Source organism: Oxyura jamaicensis, chromosome 12 (assembly GCF_011077185.1).
Source record: "Oxyura jamaicensis isolate SHBP4307 breed ruddy duck chromosome 12, BPBGC_Ojam_1.0, whole genome shotgun sequence".
NCBI classification, from domain to species: Eukaryota; Metazoa; Chordata; class Aves; order Anseriformes; family Anatidae; genus Oxyura; species Oxyura jamaicensis.
The window spans coordinates 20,900,162-20,921,061 of NC_048904.1; the positions used below are offsets into that span (position 1 = coordinate 20,900,162).

Genomic DNA, 20,900 nt, shown 5'->3' on the forward strand with positions numbered 1-20,900 from the left:
CTTTGTTATCCATGTCCTATAAAAAGCAATTGGCTATTCAGGTTCTTTGCCCAAATTTTAAAATCTTCCTGATGGAAAACTACGAAAAATACTACAGTTGAGGATGACTTGGGCTTGTGATGGTTTTGCCCACTCTGGAGCTCTTCTGCATCAGGTGTGGTTCTCCACTCCTCACCCGTGAGCTCCTCAGTTCCCACTGGGATGATTGCTGTAGCTCTGCATGCTATGTTTGGTTTGTTCTTCCAGGAATGTAAAACAGAAAAACAGCAAGAAACTATACACTGTATTAAAAGCAATGATATCAGGAAAATATCAACTTAGTTGTAAATTGACATTTGTTTTGCTAGTAACATATTTGTGTGTAGCTATGAGCACAGTGCTTAAACTGCTGCTTGACTGTATCAGTTCCTGCTACGTGATGCATGGACGTGTGCACTCATAGTGCTTTTAAACTGTTTCATGGGAGTGACAAATAGGGATTCTTTACTGTTGAGGCAGATGAAAATACAAAGCTTGAAAAACTTATAAAAGTAATCACAGTGAGACCAAGTGGAGAGCAGCCCCTGCTTTGGGGTTGGTTTGTTGTTACTGGCACTGTTTCTCTGGTTGCTGTTTGCAATGAGATCGTACTGATACTGCTTCAGCATCTCGAGCCATCTTAGCCAGGACATTGGTGTGACTCTTCCCCACCAGCTCCCTTTCTTCCTTTGTCTGTCTGCTCCTGGAGCTTCACCTTGGCCAGGCTGGATGCTGAGCATCTGCGCCTCTGCGCCCGGCTTGAGCTCCCCTTGGGCCACCCGCTGCGGCCGGCAGCACCCTGGGGACCTGGCAGCTCTCTGATGCTTCGTGTTCAAACCGCAGGATGCTCTGTAGCTTATCCCGCCTTAAAGTATGAGATATAGAATCATTATTTTCTGGATTGAGATGTCATTTTCATTTTAAATCCCGCTGGTTTCAGCCCAAAAAATAGTGCTCGGTGTTTAACCTCACTTGAAGGATTTTCTATTTAGTGGAGACTGCAAAGAAATGAGAATATGCGGCAAAAATTGATAAGCAAAAAACTTTGACAGGTCTTCACTGCATCTATTTTTATTCTGGAATAGGTTACTGAAAAATAACCATTTATCATGAATTTCTTCTAACAACAATATGCTCCTCTCCTAAGCATGGCACAGCTGCTTCCAAACGTCCTGTGCGCCTCCCCCTGCACCCCCACGGCTGGGGGCACCTGGGCTGCAAAACTCTGCCTGGGGAAACGATTTCAAATGATAGGGAGGGGCTCAGGCATAAAATGTGTGAACAAGTTAACTTCCTTATTAGCAGGTTTTTCATGTAAAATTGGCTTTCTGTAGCCCGCCTGCTGAGAAGGCTCAGTCCTTGAAGAGCATGGGCTTCCCTTGTTTCCTCCAGTCTGGGGAAAGGTGGATGCTCTGAGCTATGGAAAGGTGGGGGGGGCTACAAGTTGGCCCCTCTGCTTGAGCTTGGCTTTGCGAGTTTGAACATGACTCCTTTTCCACCCCTCCACCCCAGTCTGCACTTGCACATTCAGTTTGCATTATAATTTTTAGCAGTTTCTCAAGCTCTCAGAACCCATTTGAATTGATGTTTTCCTTCAGGTTTTATATATCCATGGCAGCATCCCACTGCCTGGCAGCCAAACTGTGCCAGGAATTATTCTCTCCCCGACCATCTCATGAGTGATGCAATTTTGCGATCACTCTCCTCAGCAGTGCAAGGTTAGACTCTTCTCGTGATGTCTCGAGTTTCAAAGGGTACCCATCACAGTGAATATTTCTTAAGCCATCACAGCACTTTGTAATGGCTGAGAGCTGTATGTGTTATTTAAAGGTTTCGTTTAAAACCTCTCAGAAATAAATCTGCTGCAACTGTTGCTTGAAGGAGACCTGAAGGTAGGTCAAAGAAAGACACGTTTAGTCTTTTTGACTTCAAGCATAGCTGGACTCAAGTTACTTAGGAGATTTATTTTAATTGGTATTATCGTATGGCCAGGATATTTTGCTGGAGAAGCTGTGCATGCCCATAAGGAGCTGGCGGATGCCACGAGACGCCGGGGAGCTGGCAGCCTCCAGGCACGGCACGGTCTGAACGTGCGAGGGGTGGGCTGCTCTTCGCTGACGTCTGAGAACAGCTGATTCTGGTAATGCACGTTAATACATCCACGTAGGTGCGTGCTTCCGCGTTAATTATACTGCAGACTGTCTCACACCTTTCATGACTTTCATGATACAAGATTTGTAAACAGGCAGGGAAGTGTCAGACTGTTTCCATTTAAAAAACAAAAAATTGAATTCTTTATGTACTTAAGTGATCGCCTTATAGTGTAAGGTTTGGACAGTGCTAGTTGAAATACATTATTCATGACTGTAGATGCATTGGTTAGTAAAAGTTAGGTAGCTAGGTACGTGTCTTTGAGACAAAAATGAGAATTAATTAGTTTGCTAGTATTAGTATTCATCTTCTGTTCTATTTTTTCTCTTTGTCTTTTTCTGTGATCATTTTTCCTAGAAAATTTGGAAGAAGAGTGAGCTGTAAATTTTGCACATTATTGTTACACCTAAAGGACAGTCCTGCTGTCACTTTTTTGCCTAATAAACTCTTAATAGTGCTGAGTTATCCCTTTGACTAATTTATCAGTCCTTACATCCTCTCAGGGAGAATTTGTCAAATTCATAAATTGTAATATCAGTGAGAAGACAGACTTTTGGCTCTTGAGCCTTCCATATATTTATAATGAATCTCCTTCTCCCGAGCAGGGTAAATATCGCTTTGGCAGGACTGCCTTGATGCTGCTCTCGCACGGTAGCTTGCTGTAGTCTCTTGCATACGCTCACATCCTCTGTGTTAATGAGATGTCTCAAAGAAAGGGATCGAGGATTATGAAAGACTTGACATTCACAGCTTAATTTCACTAAAATCACTGGAATTGCCCCAGACTAGGACACTGCAGTATTTTGGGGTCCTATTTTTTTCCTCCCCTACCAAGCAATGGGAAGCATTGCACGTGCATTTAGCAGTTTTCAGCATGTGCACTCTTCTAATGGTTATTTCTACTACAACAACAAAGGTTTCCCCGAGAGCAGCTGTAATTTGTCACCCCAGGTGCAAAACCCGACTGGATGTAAGGAATCTTCCAAGCCCAGTGAAGACTTACTGGTGCAGTTGCACTACGTTGTCTGGCTACTGCAGACGAAAGCGGGGGTCGTTTGACTGGAAGTAGCTGGGGAAGAGATTTTAGGGGAGAACAGCTAAGTCTATGCCAGGCTTTGCACTCTGCTGTGGCTTCTGAGATAGCAAGGAAACTAAATTTGAGAAATTCCAGTTCAGAATCTGTGCAGACTTTCTTGATCTCATTTGTAATTCATGATTTTTGAGTGCTATAAATCGGTGTTGCAGACATTTTAATTGGTGGTTCCTACGGGCAGTTATTGATATTACCAACAGCCACATACACAAGCAGCCTTCACCGTCCACCACTGCCGGTCCATTTCCGAGGGAACGCGCCTTCTGTCGGCCCTGAGCGCTCCCCATCTTGCTGTAATGCCTCCGCTACATGGCCCCAGAGCAGGTCAAATACCCAGGCCTGATACGCAGATAGGACTGAAAGGAAAGACCTTTGGTGAATGCTTGAGAAGCAATGTTCTGGGAAAGAAAATATTTCTAATGGACTGTGAAGTGCAATGGTTGAGTTTAGATTTGATGCTCGGTGGCCATTCTCTGGAGTAATTCAGTTACCTTCAGCTCAGTGATGCCAGTGAGGGATTTCTTCACTCACAGACATTGTTGTGCTCGGCTCTGGCCGATGGCAGCCAGTAACACATTCCTTGCGATACCCATTTTGTCCTCCTGTTTGCCAAGGCAAGATATTTCCCTCTCTTTATTCTCCTTAAGAAATGGTGTGCTGAACTCAGGCATCCCCAAAGCAGCTCTGCCTCTGTTCCTGGGACAGGGTTTGCAGCTGTCACGGGCTGCGGGAGGGAAGGACAGAGAGGAATCATTCTAAGGACAACCAACACCTGGTTCCGAGCGAGTGACTTACATTTGTGTTGAAGTCTATACAGATGATAAGGTCAGGTGCAAAACCTGTATTAAATGAGTGACTTAAATTGTTTTCCCCTCAGGGGCAAGGGGAGGTCTATTCATAGCTGTCGCTGAAGGAACAGCATTGAGCACTCGTGGTAGTGAAGTTCCGTCAACAAAAGTCCCACAAGCCTATCTGATGTGAGCAGCTCGCTTCCCTGTGGGGGGAAAAAAAGGCAGCATGACCACGCTTACAGTCCTGAGGGGTTGTTTTTTTGGTTAATGCTGCAGGGAATTAGTCGCTTTGATTCAGTGTCAGATTTTCTGTACTGCTTCACACCGTGCCATCCAGGACGGAGGCACTGCTCATGCTTCGTATCTGAGACGGCCAGGGATGCTCATATTAGTTATAAATATTTGTAAATACAAAATACATATCCAATAATACGTCCAAGCACCTGCCCATCGCTTTATCCATGTTTAGGTGATAGCTGCCGTTCCTCTGGTCAAGGAACTGCCATCACAGGCACTTTGTTTGCCTCCGAAATACAAAGATAATGTTATCCAAGCAGGTTCCTGCGGGCTGCTCTGCATCTTCGGTGATTTTACTCAAGCCTTCAATATATTTTGTCATCCTTGTGAAGAAGAAACAAATACCAAATTTCAGTGTGGCGCTTGGAAATGATAGTGCTGATGAACTGGAGGAGCACATGAGTACAAGGAGTGTGAGATACAGCTGAGCATTCATTTGTCACTGACACAAAACAACGCTCTAAAATAGATATTATTTTGTGTTGACACAGATAGCAAACAGAGAATATATTTGTGCAGCAGGGGCCTGGTTTTGTTTGTGTTTTGTGGTGGACCAGTAAGCAGAACAAATCAAAAAGCACATAAGAAATCTTTCCCAGTGTTTCTCTCTTATTGCAAATACACACCAATTTCAGGATCCAACATCTCTGGAATATACTAGTGATTTTTGCTCTTTATTAGCTTCAGGAAAGGAAATGTGTGCATCTCTTTCCAGCGGTGCACGTTGATACATTAAAGAAGAGAACATCCTTTTGTTCCTGAAAATAGGTGTTTTGCGTTCGGGGTGAGTTTGTTGGTTTTGAACTCTTTGTCTGACAGTAAAGGAAAAATAAATAAATAAAAAATCAAGTTTTTGCTTGACCTCGGAGCACTGGGGCTTACCTGGGGGAAGTCTGGCACTGAGTCAAGTGAGACGTCTGTTCTTGTGGTTCACTGGAAAATAGGGGGGGGAAAAAATAGTTGCCATAGTTACACCACTTGTCATGATGCTTATCATGTCTGTGGAATAAAGAGCTTTATATTAAATCTATGCTCTTACTAATATCAGCTGTTAAACGTTTTCAAGATATTTGAAATCAAGACTTTCTGGAAAAAAAAAAAAAAAAAGTTGATTGCAGTGAAAAGGTGCTGTGTAACCACGCAGCTCAAAACATAACTTTGTTAGACACTCGGTATTACAGAATTATACAGCATGAATAAATTTTCCAGTGAATTTAGCTTCTTTGCACTTCATGAACATTCTTGATTTTTCTATTAAGATGTTTGTTACTTGCAGCTCCTAGCCAAAGAGTGGGAGCGGGCAAAAGTGGAGAAAAGGGGGGCAGTTCCTTTCAGCGGGGGAAGCGCACCCCCTCAGTGCCGTGGCTGTGCCTCCACTCGGGGCTGAGCTAATTCCAGCTCGCCACGTGGGAGGGATGGAGGCGGTGATTGCTGGGCACGTGCAGGGAGCCTCTTCTGCCTTCCAGTGCAGGCATCCCCCGAACACCGAGGTAGAGCAGCAAACACACACGTTCTCTGTGAAAGCATGTGAAGGCCATGCATTTTTTTAATGCCAAGAGTGCCTCGGTTTAACATGGTATTATTCTTCTATTTGGCTGGTGTGCCAAATCCTAAAGCACTGGGGGAATACTGCCTAAAATGTGTTTTTTACATGTGTACCGATGTCTAGTAGTAAGAGTGTCCCTGTTGATCTCTCTCGACCCTTGAGCAGTCACCCCTGCCTTTTGGACTTCCTCTGTTTCATCTCCTTTGGGGAAGCAGGGCAGTGCCACCCTCCTGGCGCAGGGTCTTGCCAGAAATGCCCCGTAGCCGACCGCCCTTGTACTGCACGTTCCCATTTGTGCAGCCTTCATCTTGCCTGCAGCGTTAGGGGCAGGAGCTCCGTAAGCCTCCTCTCTGCTCCCAAATCCCGTTACCCACCGGTGGCTTGTTCAGTCTCTTTGGTAGCTGTGCTTCCTTGCAAAGGGAGCAATAAGCGTGGCACTGAGTGCTGCTTAAAATAAAACTATGACCTGTTCCTCTAACGCAGGGAGGTTATGTTCAGTGTAACCTTGTCATTCGTGGCCTGGGCTAGTCTCAGTTAACAGTCGTTGGTGCCATGTCATTTCTCTCCCCGCTGCCAGGTTTTGCTGTCACACACGTCGGGGTTACGTTTGCTCGGGAGCGTGAGTGATGGCACCGGTGGGCAGTGCGGTGACGGGGAGAGCGACTCCAGCCAAAACCCAAATTCTGCAAAGCTTTTCTCTCCAGGTGTCATCTTATTTTCATTTTTCTATTAAAAAAAAAAAAAATAGCATACATTTCCAGATTTTGAGACGTGAATCAGAGGAATGTGACTCCGTGAGTGCCGTAGCTGCTCAGTGAGATGGAGTGCTCTGAGGGAGCCCAGGTCCTGGTGAGCTCTCTGCTTTGGGCACTACACCCGCTGTGCTGAGGGAGCTGCTTGGAGGAGAGCGCACTGGTAGGAAAACCTGGAAACGCCAAGTAATGAATTGTTTGTACGTCATTAAGAGAATAAATGGAAAACACCTTTGTACTCTGACTCTGTCTGAAACCCAGTACTGAATATGGGATTCTTGTTCAATTCTGTATTCCTGTTGTTTGGCAGCTGCACAGCGTTCTGTTTGTCTTGATTTTTGTTACGTATAATGATTAATTACAAAAATATTTTCAATTCTTTGATCGCTGAGTGGCTAAACTAGCTAGACACGTAGAGCCGTATTTACTGAATGTGGGTGTATGAAAGAAAAAGATTATAACAATGTCTTTGTGTGTCTGCTTGGGTCAAAAAATGGGGATTTGTATGGAGAGGTGCTCAGGTGTTGCCAAGACAGGGACTGACTGAAGAGGAGTGCTGTTTAAAAAGGAAATCAGAAATGCTCTTTCTGGGCAGGGGGGCATAGTCCTCAGTAGCTGGAGCAAGGAGAGTAATTCCTGCGGGGACTCTGGGAGGAGTGATGGAGCTGGCAAAGCTTCGCTTCTGCCCGGGGTCAGGGTGAGACTGCAGGGCCCACGGGCACCGCGCGCAGGGCAGGGGCGGCAGCAGCAGAGAGGGGCACGGGGACGGGGGGCGTTTAGGAGCCAGGTAGGACAAAGTCAAGAAGGAGGAGGTAGGGAGGAATCGTTTCTTACAGCGCTGACTTCAGGCCTCCTTCGGGATGTTTGAGAGGATCACTCAGGTCATAGCTCTAATTATTTTTCAGGCAAACTGTTTTCACACTTGGCTTTAACAGCTCTCAGCAGAGCCTGGCTTTCCAGGTAAGATAACCAAAGTACTATTAATTACTTTGTTTTAAGCAGGTGAAAATAATTTGCTACCATTTGTTATCTTTCCAGTCAACAGTATTCAAACTGAAGCATTTTACATGTAGCTTAAATTGGTATGTTTGCTGTACTGTCGGTTCCAAGTAAGGAGTAATATGAATGGGTTTGGTTTCTTCCTTGCCACAAGCTCACAAGGATTTGGAAACACGTTTCCTAAGGTGCTGTGCTCTTTCCTAGCTGTGTGCCGGGGCTGTGGCTCTGCAGCCAGCAGTGAACTGCTGCAGCCGCGGGGGGTGCCCAGGGAATCAGCTCGCCGCTGCCTCCTCATTGCCCTGTCCGTGCGGATCAGGGGGCTCTGCTCCCTGACCCGATCCCTTTGCTGCATCTCCCACCTAAGCGCATAAATGCTCCAGCGAGCTGTGACTGTTCTTCCTGCGAGGTCTTGTTTAAGCCTCTCTGCAATCTTTCATTTGCTGGGAGCACTGATAAGGCTCTCTGCTGTTTGTTCTTTGATCCCAGTGCCCGGTGCGGCAGGCACTTTCAGACCTCACCTAACCCAGAAGTTTTTATCTGCAAAGCAGACCCAGTGGGAGATAGGAGACAGGTGCTGCCAAACACACTTAGGATTGATGTTCTTCAGCGGTACAATACTTTGTTGATTCTAGCTTTCATTTAGGAGGATAAAACTAATCCTCTTCTATTGCAATCTTATTACCTGACTCAAAATCACAGTCTTACAGGCATCTTTCAGGCAAAAACATGATGCTTTTGCAGGCCATAAATGCTATTATGTCTGCTTCTGTTCTTTGAGGCAAAGTCATGTTTTCCTGTAATGGCTCAGATGGGAAAATTAACATTGACAGCAGCCTCTGAATCCGCCTCTGAAGGCACCTACCTCCGTAGTATCTTGCAAAGTAGGCAAAGGTGTGGCTGATAGAACTTCTCTTTTAGCACAGTCCTGAGGAGACGGAAAGCAGTGTCTGTCACTGCAGGTAGTTTAGATCATCTTTCCAGCTCAACAAAAGGAGTTTATTGACTCTGACAGAGTTATCAGCATAAGCAGTTCAGAAGCAGAGAAATAAATGACACGCTTTTGTGTGTGTTTCCAGAGAACTATGCCTTCCATTGGTAAATATTCATAAATGATGATATCATCTTGGTGTTGCAAAGGGGGAACATGTATCACATATCTCATTTACGACCTATTTTTAGAGCTGATAAGAACTGATTTGGGAACATAGCTTTGTATATTCTTCAGAGGAGTAAATTTCCCCTGACTCCCAGTTTTACTTTGCCATATGTATGTCTCCCACCAGAGGCCATGGTGTTTCGGTGGCATTCTTCAGTGCCGTGTGCTGACCAGGAATGGCATCTAGCCCCTTACATGCTGGTGGTGGTTCGGCTGCTGGCAGGGAAAAAGAGCCACGGGTTGCATGGCTGGATGCAGAAAAGCACAAGAAACACAGGAGTGCTCCCTGTGTCCAAGTGGAAAAATGATACAGAAGCACTGTCAGAAGCCAGTAACTTTGCCCAGTAATTTTATACTACACTGTAAACTTTTACTGCAAGCAATACCGGCTCTGCTGAGATCAGCAGGTGCTTTGCCCTCCACTCACGCAGGATCAGGATTCCAGCTGCAGAGTGCCAAGCCACGCTGGTCCGCAGGGTTGGAACTTGGGAGGGGAGATCACCGCTAAGCTGTTTTAAACACAGACAGCGTGTGTTTTGTGCTACATTCTACAGGATTGCTTCCTTACTTGTCTTCACAATGTCAGCTTCTGCTTGCTGTCCACAGGGCAAAGTTAGAGAAGTGTAATGTAACCCGCGTCATCAGGCAAAGCCACGTACACCTGTATTTCTTTCCCCTTGTGCTAGAGAAGTGTGGGGCGTGAGAGAGGTTTAGCATGGATCCAGCACGCTGCATGAAAATGTGCCCAACTTTCACATAATGTGCCCAACTTTATGTGAGAGAGGAGGGTGCTGAGTGCCACGGTGCATACTGACTCTGCCGACTAATCTTCACATCTTTTTGTGGGTTTTAAGGTGATCAGTATGAAAAGCATCCCATCTTTTCTGGGATTCTCTGTGGTAAAGCCTGCTGCACTGAAATTAATGAGTATTATTCACTGACTGGAAATGAAGTCAGAATTTCCCAGCTCTGTACTGTGAGGCAAGCATCTGTCTAATGCAATTGCTTTCTCTGCATTGGCTGAGCTTAGAGTTTTCTCATCCCTATCAAGAAAAAATTCAACAGTCCACTGGTCTCAATCTAATACATCTGCAGAACAACAAAGCAAACATTTTATCTACTCAAACCCTAACAAACTATCTTAAGCTATAAAAATGTCATGTAGTTGCCACTTTGACCTGAGATGACTTTCTATCACTGTGCCATCATCTCACCCAGGAACTGTGTTTATTATTCTTCCTTTCCGATACATTCTCAGTCCTCACAAAAAGTGCATCGTAAAAAAAATGGTGAATTAAAAACCTATGCCTCTGGTAGCAGCTACTACTTGAAATCCTTATAAGTTAAAATGGACTTTTGTTTAAAGAAAAACCCTCTTCAAATCCCAGTGAGCTCAGGGGAACTGGCAAGGTCACGCTTTTACTTCCTATTAGGTCCTTCTGGGAACTTCAAAGCAATCCTAGTTAAAAGAATCCATTATACTGGGTATTTGTAATTGTTACTTATGGCCCTGGCACTACTCGGCACGATATTTTGCCAGTCCCCTGGGTCCGAGGCTCACTTCAAGTGTAGCTATATAATTCACTTCACTAGCGATGCAGGCTGAGTTTGCCTAGGGGCTATCTAACAGACAGGGTAAATATCCATTTCTAAAAGGGCTAATAAGAAGAAAGCCTTAAAGGAAAAATGTTGTCCGGGTTAGAATATGACAAATTTAGGAGAGAAATACGTCTGTGTAAAGTGAGGGATGTGTGAACACTCTTTAGATAGAAATCCGTATGCAGCATTTACCCAGCCCTACTCTGTACATTACATTTGCATGCACTTGCATAAGCATAATTATTCTAATAATTTGAAGTGATTGTTTCACTTTTAATTGCATTCGGAAAGCAACGGAAGTGAGCTGGGTGAATCCAGGTTATCAGATGTATGTAAAACAGCGCTGAAGTGCAAGATTGCTCGGGCTATTATTTGTGATTGTGCTCTGATGACACTAATCATTTTATTCAAGATTTCTGGGCATTAGCGTTCACCTTATGATTTCCTTCTGAGGTAGGAGCTTATAAACATCATCACTGTTTTGCAGATTGGAAGCGAGGCACTGGAGTGGCCTTCAGTGGTGAAACTTGGCCAGGCATCTGGTTTCTAATCACCTTGTTTGAGCTCGGGGAGCTGAGCCAGTAGAGAAGCTGGCCTTGTCTTTCTAAGTACTGTGTGTAGGCATATGGGAGAGGCTTGTTTGGTGTGTTGTTGTTGTTGTTTTCTTCCTTTATTGATTTTTATTTATTTATTTTCCCTTTTGAGGCATTTGACCTTTTTGTGGTATCTCATTAGACTTCTAACCTTAAGTACTATGGTACGTGGTTCCACTAGGTAAAATGTACCAGTATGGTCCAACCTAATGTGTGATGATCTCAGCAGCATTAGGATTTTCTTCTCCGCTTCCCATCCCACCAGGTGCACTCTGTGGCACTGAACTCCGTGCTAGCGCTTCTTCCTCGCAGCAACAGGTGAATACTTGGTGGGATACTTAAAAAAGCTACTGCCGCCAAGTTGCTTTGGCTTCCCAAGTAAAGGTGGTACTGTTCTTCATGTCCATTGCCCAGCTTGGTGTGTGGTCAGAGGAATGCAGTCAGACCACTTCTCACAAGCTGGCAGCGAGCGTGGTGCCTGGTGCGGATTTGCTCCCTCCTTGCACGGCAGTTGGGTGCAGCCCATGCAGCAAGTCAGGTTCTACAAAGGTAATTGCGATTTGTTGCAAAGTTTTTAAATGTATAGAACCTGAAAATGAGAGGACAGTCATATTGTGAAAACTGGAAGGAAATATCTGAATATCTGAATATATATTTTTAATTTTTAAAGCTAGTCAAATTATTTGTTCTACATTTAACTAATGAACCTTGTTTGGCTGGTTGTTTTTTTTTCCTGCTAAAATCTGCAGGACTTTTTTATTATTCATATTCACAAAACAGCTATCCTTAATTTGAAGAATGTTGCTTCAGGAACCTTATTCCATGGTTGTTGTTTTTTTTTTCATGGTTTTTGTGTATTTTTTTTTCACAAGCTGTTTGCGTTATATAAATATACAAGGGAAAAAAAAGAAAGAAAAAAAAAAGCAATACTTTCATCTTCCTGACTACATGAATGTGTTTTCTTCCTCCCTGCTAGCAGGAATCTCAGAGATAACGTATTCTATGTTAAGCAGCAGGAACACCTCCTCTGCACGCCAGGCCCAGTGCAGACAGCCCTGACTCCTCCGTGGCGAGCTGTGCACCCATGGCCGGTACAGGCAATTTTTCAAGCTGCATTTTGCGAGCGTCTGCCAGCACTATCCTTTGAATACTTTAGCCAATCTAATGTATCTCAGCAAAGTCAAAACAGATCCCATAATGGCACTGGAAATTGTTTGATAGCAAAACTCATCTCTCAGAGAACATCTGAAGGAAATATTCAAATTACCTTTGGCAGACTTTTACGGCTATTCCTAATACCTGGTGCATTTTGTTGTTTTGGTGGCAATCGCCCGGCAACCTACAGCACTTCAGTTCAAATGAATAAACCTTGAGAATCTGAGCATTGAAAAAATCCCTAAGTTCTTAAAAAGGACCAAGCCCCAGGCAGGAGCAGCTCCTCCAGGGCTGCCGATCGGCTGAGCGCAGGGAACGTGGCACCAGCTCCCCCAGGGCTGGGGCTCGCTGCTGGTGACTCAGGCTGCACAGGCAAACATCACTCCAGCGTGTAAGTGGATTTAAATGTTATCTGCACAGAAGGATTGTAGATGAATGACTGCCTCCAAAGCCACAGGACTCCCGGCGGCGGGGGGAGGAACCCCTTGTCCCTGGCCGTTGGGAGCTGCGGGCTCCTCCTGTGGGTGCAGCGGCCGCGGGGGTCCCCAGTCTGGGTGGGAATGCTGGGGGCGCTCAGCCCGGCCACCAGGGGAAATGGCAAAGGTGTGCTGCGGGCCAGCAGCACCGTGCTCACTGTGCTCGCCTTCGGTTCTGTGGGTTGGTAGCTGACTGCTGAGGACGTCCTGGCAGGTGGATGGGAAGGGGGCTGTCAGCAGTAGGAAAGTAAAATCTGCGCCTGGGAGGAGCTGCTGGGGCTGAGGTCTGGCTTGCTGGTCAGACAAGCTGCAGCTTTTAAAATTATTTTTTCTCCTTGTAGCAGGTCTCTTCTCCCTCCCTGCCACCCCCCACCCCCCACTTTTTTTTTTTTCTCTTTTATGTTGATGTTGTTTTTTCCCTGTAGTTAAGCAACGTGGCTGTGCCTGCCTCCCACCTTCTCCAGAGGAGGGGTGTGCTGGGGAGCTCCAACACGCAGAGCAGGGAGTGCCACCGCTGTGCCACCACCTGCACAGGGACAAGCAGAGACGGGACAGGCACAGTATGTCCAGGGCTGCTCCATTGGAGCACAACGTAGACAAGTGTGCCTGTAATGGATGCTTTGATCAAACTGCAGGCCAGTTGTGTGGCTTCACCAGTGCCTATGCCAAACTGGCCGAGCTCAGTCTGAGCACATCATACCTAAGAGGGCTTCTGCCATCTCTGATGGGAAAACAGCCTCAGCATAGTGGTGAGACGAGAGCGGAGATACACAGCCCTTGTTGGGTACCTCCAGGCATGTCTTTTCTCTTGAACGGACCAACCTAACCCCGTGGGCTGCCGTGGGTTTGGGCCCACAAATGGGAAGTGCTAGTGATGCAGCCTCGGGCCCCTCGTGCTCCTGGCTTGGGGCAGACCCACAAAAAAAGCTCCCCCACATTACCAGCAACAACTGCCGGCGGTGCCGATGCTTCTGGACTCACAAATCCACAAGAAGAGGCGAGGGTTGCTAAGCAACTCGGCCCCTTTTTCCTCTTATGCCATTTCAGTTCCTTCTCAGTTTTATGCTCCGTGTCTGCGGCTGCTTAATTTGGTCCTATTTGCGGTGACAATTTAGGGTCTTGTGCCTTGGATACCAATTCACACAAAATGTACCGATGGTCACACTTCAAAAGCACATCTGGGCTTGGAGCTTGTGAAACGGAAATGAAACTTGGGCTTGTTTCCTGCTGCAGCAGTGTTCTCCAGCCCTCGCCGTACTGTCCTGGGGCCATTAGCTCTCCCCACGCTCCGCTCTGTCCTCCTGAGCAATCTTTGATGGCATTTAATGAACTAATTATACTGCTCAGAGATTCCTGCTCTGCTACAGAATTAGCCAGCCTCAGGCCTCTTGCTCTCTCGCTCTCACTCCATGTATTTTTGCTGCCGCTGTAACATGCAGAGCATCCGTCACTAAAATCTAAGCTCGCATTTCCTGAGCATTCCTTCGCTGAAATTCCCGACGGGGCAGAGCATGCGACAGGGCACGGCAACTGCACACGGCAAGTATAAAATCGGCAGTGTTACCGTGTCCGGAACCTAACAGAACTGAGGTGTCTGGAAGACAAACATTCATGTTTCTCCCAAAGAAATGGTAACAAGGTGGGATTTCCAAGGGCTCTGAGTTCTCTTGGATAATGCCCATGGGAGCATATCCTTGCCCTGGCCTGGGAGTTGGTGTTGCTGGAAAGAGGGGGCTGCCCGCAGGAATCCGCCGCAGCATTCCCAGGCAGGCAGTGCCCTTATGGCCCTCAGAACGTCATGGTGAGATCGCTCTCACTACTGCCCCAAAGAACAAAGAAAACCAATTTCCAAGAGCTAAGCAGAGAGATAAAATCATATTAAGAATTTTGAAACGTTGAAAAATGCAAGGAAAAGGCAAACTTAAAATACAACTGATACCACCCACTTTCATTCTGCTTTTGATTTTCTAGCATTTTGTGGAAATTACAAGTCATATATTAGTAATACATGCCATAACACACAGCGTGTCACAAGAGTAGCTAAACAGATATGTGATGACTATATAAAGCTATACAGTTCTATTTCATAAATGTTTTTCTGTTAATTTCCAAAGTGCATTTACTCTCTAAGCAGTCCCTGCCCCTCTTTATGGAGTTCTGCATAATGAGCTTCTTCAACCTCCGCTCTGGTCTGTTCTGGTTTTCCCTCCACTTCAGAAATTCCTGAAGAAAACCAATCCATTTATCCTACACAGGGAGTCTGGAGGGCCATGCTCATCAGAATATGCTCTGCACATATTAGAAAAGGAATAAAAATCGGCCTTAACATCCATTCTTCTTAATGTGCTGCTACCAGGTATATTGCGGTTCAGCAAGGCTTTTAAGCAGACCCGAAAATTATTCATAAGCTCAGCTGAGTGCTTTGGGTACTGCAGTGTTTTGCTACGTACTTAACAGAAGCACGTTCCGCACCACACTGCGGGAGCTGTGAAGAACAGGTGGATGATGAAATTACACGGCTAGAAAGAAATTCCCACAGCATTTATCCTCCGGGCAGGACCCTGTCCTCTAGGTGGCATGTCAAATAGGACAGGGCCTGGGCGTGGGGATGGGTTATGTTCCTGCTGTCAGGAGCTGTAGGGGCAGCGGGCTGGCAGTGCCGTGTGACACTGAGGTATCGCTCCTTCGGCGTTCGGGTACGGATCAGCCGCCTGTGCTGCAGCAGAAGCACCAGAGCGGCCATCGTGGTCTTTGAACCTGTCACCAGGTTGCCACCAGGCCGTTTATGTACCAGGGAAATTAGGAATTGGGAAAAAGAAACCATCTCTTTAGCAACTTCTCACTCCCTGTTGTAATTCGTGATCTGCTGACAAACCTCCTGGCGACTCAAACAACACTGCTATTTATGGTTGTGTTCGGCGTCGAATCGCTAATTGTTGCTGCTTTGCTGAGAGTGACAAGGAAATATGACAGCTAAATATGATATAATTTATGAGAAGAGAAGGCTGTAAAGCAATTACGGAGGAACACACTTTTTTACTAATGTTATATTTGTAATTTAATATATTCGTATTCTATTATTAAAACATGAGGTTCTGTGTGCTAATCTGCATAAAAGTCAGGCAGTTTGAGCTGCATTTCGGAGACAAGCAACTACCCCCAACACAGGCAAAGTATTTTTTATACAAGTGTAGGCATCTCTATAGTAGATAAGTTGCCAACAGAGTATATGGTAGGGAGCACAACAGAAGAGATATGGAAATGTGATGTAACAGTTTATTTACATTTAGATATTAAATTCAAATTTTGTTGGGTTTTGAGAAAGCATGTAAAAATATTTAGGTTTGTGGCTTTCAATTCTTTCTCGTGTATTCACTGGTTAAAGGCAGCAGAACATGTGGCTAGCTCTGTCTTGCAGCACAGAGCCACGGGGAGCCACGAGTATCTATTTCCCCTTTAGATGGACCAGAAGTAGAGTCTAATAATCAGCCACAGCTTTACCTGGCATGGGTGATACAGGTTTCCAAGGAGAAAAAAAAAAGAGAGAGAGGAAAAAAAAAAAAGGCAAGGTAAGCATGATATGGTACAGCAACTACAAAGGAAATCAGAGCAGAAGATCCAGGTTCACAGCCATCATGATGTCAGCTCTTGTTCAGTGCTGGGATTACTAAGGCCATGCTTCATACCATTGATAGCTTGAGATGCCTGTAGGCTGTAATAAAATTCATCTTCTGCACTGTAAATCTTTTCTCTTTAAGCTTGGCAGAAGTAACAAATGTGCATAAAATTGAAGTGAAAGTGATTAAATCTCACTCTGAGCAAGTATTGACAGATCTGCCTTGCTTTTGGATGCTGTGGGAGCTTCTTTCTTTGTGGCCTGTGCTCAAGATAATGAAAACCAGTCAAGTGATGAAACTTATATATCCAAAGAGGATTTTCCCTTCTGTGTATTTGTTTTTAATATGTTGTTGGCACAGGCGATGCAGTTACTTCAAATCCTGTTATCCACTTCTGGCAGGGGACAGGTCTACACGATCACTGCCCCCACCACCTGTCAGGCAGGTCAGATAATAGTGGAAAAGGGAAGAGCTTTAATAAATTATTGTGTTTTAAAGAAACACTGGTATTTCTGCGTGCTAATACACAGGCTCATTTCCATAACTACAGTAAGCGTGAGCACATCCTTCTTGCTGGGTTGTGTGGCTGCAGGCTACATGAGGGCATCCTGAACTGGGTGCTTGCAGGTGAGGAGAGCGGGGCTCTGTTCATGGAGAAGAGGAAAAAGTACAGGGCGTAACTAAGAGGACAACCCCTCGCTCATGTGCAAGTGTCGGTTGTTGCTTTCTTGTACACAATGTCACTGAGCTCAGGAAATGGGGATGCAGCCGATATGTCTCTGTACTGTAGGCACGGTGCAGCATCGTGCATTCTGCGTACCACAGCTATTGGCTCACCTCCAATACATCTAAGTCAGTGGCCAGCTGATGTTGACATAATTATATGTATATTAATTACCATGTATATGTTACGTGCAAGAAGACAATCTGTTTTCACTGCTGGAAAGTCATCATCTATTAACACTTAACAACAACACAGTGTATGAGATCTGTATCTATTTTCCATTTAAAGAACAGGGAATGCTCATGTGTCCTGGATTAAAGCATAGTGAATTCTGGTGATGCTAATGCTTTGTTAGCATTCCCTATTTTCATGTAAATTAATTTCATTGAGAAAAGTCAAATCCTTAGCTGGTGCGAATTGCCCAATAATAATGAAGATCTGACACTCCATAGAGACTCAGTTGAGGTAGACTGTTGCTGAAGTCTTCATATCAAGACTGGAGCTTGTCTGGAAGGCACGCTTCAACTAAGCAAGTTACGGGAGGTAGTGCAGGAGCAGAGCTGTGAAATGTACCAGCTATGCAATGAGAGATGAGATCTCCTCTGGCCTAGCAGTCTTAAGAAACAGGGTAAAATGTCTTTCCACTCCTAAAATAACCATGAAGCTTTTATTGATCGCTTTATCTGAATTGTGGATGATACTTTTGTCAACTACATTTTTCTGTTGAAACAGAGAAGTGCCAGAGATAATTTTATTGTCTAGAGCTGGGATACATGGAGCCCATGTTTTCATGGGGGAGTTACAGAAGTGTACCCTATCAAAAATATTGTTTAGTTTGATTCACTTGGCACTGGTGGTTCGTTGTCATATTGAAAATGAGCAATGAGAGGCTGTGGTAGAATTTGTGAGAAAACTCATCTAGCAAAATTTCAGGTTTGCTGACTGGTAGAGTGAAAGCCCTGTAAGCATTAGAGGGGGTAACGTTATATGAACCAGCAATGGAGAGTATCAAAATCCTTTTCCTTATTACAGGAACTCTGCTGCTATTTGAAATTGGAGCATGTAATGAATAAAGCTGAAGCAGATCACAAAATAATACATGTAATTACTTTGCAACCCATTTCCTGGTTATACTTTTTTTTTTTTTTTTCCACTGCATTTTACCTCACTTCAGCATTTAATAGTATACCACAGTTTATTGGATATTTGTGGTCTAGTCTTGCAGAATAATGAGTTTTATCTTCCCATGTGTTGAGTACCTTCATGCCCCAGAGAAGTTAATGGGAACTGAAGAAGATCAGCATTTTGCAGGATCAGACCTTGATTGAACACACATCACTTATTCCTGTGTAGAACATGGTACAACAGATAAATGGGGTTTGAGAATAATACTGTTAAAGTAGGTTCTTTAGGACAGGAGGTTCTTTAATGACAATCTTGAAGATACCTAGAAGTAAAAATGCTTTTTTTCTTTTTCTATAAAGAAGGTAGTGAACGCTGTGAAAAATATATACATTTGACTGCACCTTCATTCATAATAATCTCAAAATATTCTGTACTGTTGGTGGAGAGCCTGCCCTTATTGAAGTATTTCTGAAAAGCGTGCCATCTGAAAAATTAACAGTGGTGTCTGATTAATAATGCTTTCTGACTGCAAGACATGCCAAGGGCAAAAAGGCCCTGACTTTGAGTAGCAAAGGGACGTGCGTCTGGTGTCTGAGGCAGTCAGGATGCTCTGAAGGGCTGGTCCCACCTCTTCGTCTGGCAAGGGCAGTGGCCAAGGCAGAAAAAAGTGAAATGTTTTCAGCAGTCCCAGAAAATCAGCCTCATCCCTTTCTCTTACTTATCTTCCAAATGTGTACCAGGGGATGCTCTGAGGCTCAGGTTTGTTTATATATTCAGTTACTCTGTGCATAGTTGTTCATAATTCACATTAATGTATTTTGTTGACTCAAAGTTGCTCTAAAAAAACAAAAAACAAAAAACAAAAACAAAAAAAAAAAAAACACAAATACTGAATAGGAATAGTTGATAATAACAGCAATGATTGGTAATTCTAACTTTTTGAGAATATCCATAGTATAAACTGGTCTCACGATAACTCATTTGGTCAGAATACTGGATTTCAGTCGTTCCAGTAAGAGCATGCATACTTCATACACGTGCTTATTTTTTAGAGCAGTGAGTAAGTAGAGAAAGACCTCCTATTCTTTGGAACACAGTTCAATATAAAATCCTGTAAGCCCGGACTCAGGTCAGTGAGCGTGGCTGTCCAAGGAGATGGGCTCGCTGCTAACCCCACCAATGCAGCAGAGCTACCGCCCGGTCCCGTGCTATCTCAGGTGGCTTTCCTCGGGGCTGCCTTCCCAAACGAGGGACCAGCAAGAAGCCTCTTCAAAGCGTCTCTCTGCCGACTGCTTTGGTGACTGTCTGCCGGTTTTCTTTCAGGCCCTGCTGCCAAAAAGAAGTACGTCAGTTATAACAACCTGGTTATCTAGCCCGCTCAGCCACGTGGCGCGGAGGACGGAGGAGGACTTCCACCCACCGCGGGCACGGGCCTCCTCCTGGCCGCGGGGCGCCCGCGCCAGGCAGCGGAGGCCAGGCCACACGCGAGGAGCCGCGCTCCCCACGGCCGCTCCGTGGAGGCCCCGCGTCGCCCTCGGCTCCGTGGGCCGTGGGCCCTGGCCCTGGCCCTGCTTCGTCCGCGGGAGCCGCCGTGCCCACGTGCCGCCTGCCACGCGGGAGGAGCGGCTCCCCGGGGGACCGCGTGCGGCTGCGAGGACTCAGAGGGGCTAATTCTGTCTTTATATGTACTTCCAGACTGCAAGTTTTTGAACTTTCTGTACAGTTTGTGAGGGTTTTTTGCATATGGCCATCCATGTCGTTTCGAGTTCACTGTTTGTTTTTTGAATGCACAGTTTCATTGAGGCCCTATTCTCTCAGACTTAGAACATCAAAAAAACAAATCTAAGGATTTAAAAGACCTATGTACATGACTTCTATGGTTGCTGCTGTATCACTGCAATCCATATACGTTATTTTTTTTTAATGAAACAAAAGAATTTAAAGACCAAAAACTGTGCTGGCGAAGTTCGCCCCCCCCCCCCCCTTCACAACTTCGATGGGCTGCAGAGGAAGCAGACAGGATTTTTGCTGAGTTTTAGTACAGGTCTTGATATTTGGAATGCATGCCAGTAATGTATTTTATGGTACATGTTAATAATTTATGTTTGATATTTGTATTTGTGTTCTATTTTGTTATTTTATTTAAGGTATATGACTATTTTGCAATAATTTCAATAATTCTTATGATATTTGGAAGAAGGAATATGGCTTTTACATGTCTTGAAGTTTTTTTCTTTGTTGATGCCCCACCATGATTGACCAGTGTGATAAGGACTTACAAAAGCATGTATGTTTTATACTGTTTGTAATAAGTAATTTCGTTAATCTTGCTGCTTATGTGCCAATTTAGTGAAACCGATCTTTGCCGCAAACTCCTCCCTTCCTTTCCATTCTCTCGATCCTGTGATATTATCCAAGAATGTATCAATAAAGGGTTTTGGTTAACTTTTTTTTATTTACTCCAATAAATATATTTTTTCAGTTGTTCCCTCCCCCTTCCCCCTTGTGACTACAGTTTATTTCATGGTGTTGTCAGATGCGGAAAGCCCAGCGCCCGGCGGAGAGGCCCTCGGGCTCCGTCAGACCTGAACCACGGCTGCTGAAAGCAAGTCCTGTTTAACGTGTGCCAGACTGGGCCTCAGAACCGAAGCCATCGACAGCACAGGCGGCTTCTCAAAATGCAATCTGCGCGTGCTTTTCTGTTCACATCTCCACCAGCACAGCCCTGATGAGTCTGGAGGAGAGGGCTCAGTCACTCTTCAGCCCTCACATCGGATGGGGGGCATGAGCTGAAACCGGTGTGCAGGG

The 20,900-nt window shown here is 45.1% G+C and overlaps 1 protein-coding gene across 3 annotated transcripts in view; it reads left to right on the top strand.

Annotated features, from left to right (window-relative positions):
- GRM7 (glutamate metabotropic receptor 7) overlaps positions 1 to 20,576 on the top strand; it is a 259,133-nt gene extending 238,557 nt beyond the window's left edge. For all 3 annotated transcript variants that reach the window (XM_035338059.1, XM_035338060.1, XM_035338062.1), the window contains one exon: positions 19,416 to 20,576. Coding sequence is in view for 1 of the 3 variants with exons in the window: in XM_035338060.1 (XP_035193951.1) it covers positions 19,416 to 19,465 (50 nt within the window). In the remaining 2 variants the exon portion in view is untranslated. The remainder of the gene's footprint in view (positions 1 to 19,415) is intronic.
- The last annotated feature ends 324 nt before the right edge of the window (positions 20,577 to 20,900 follow it).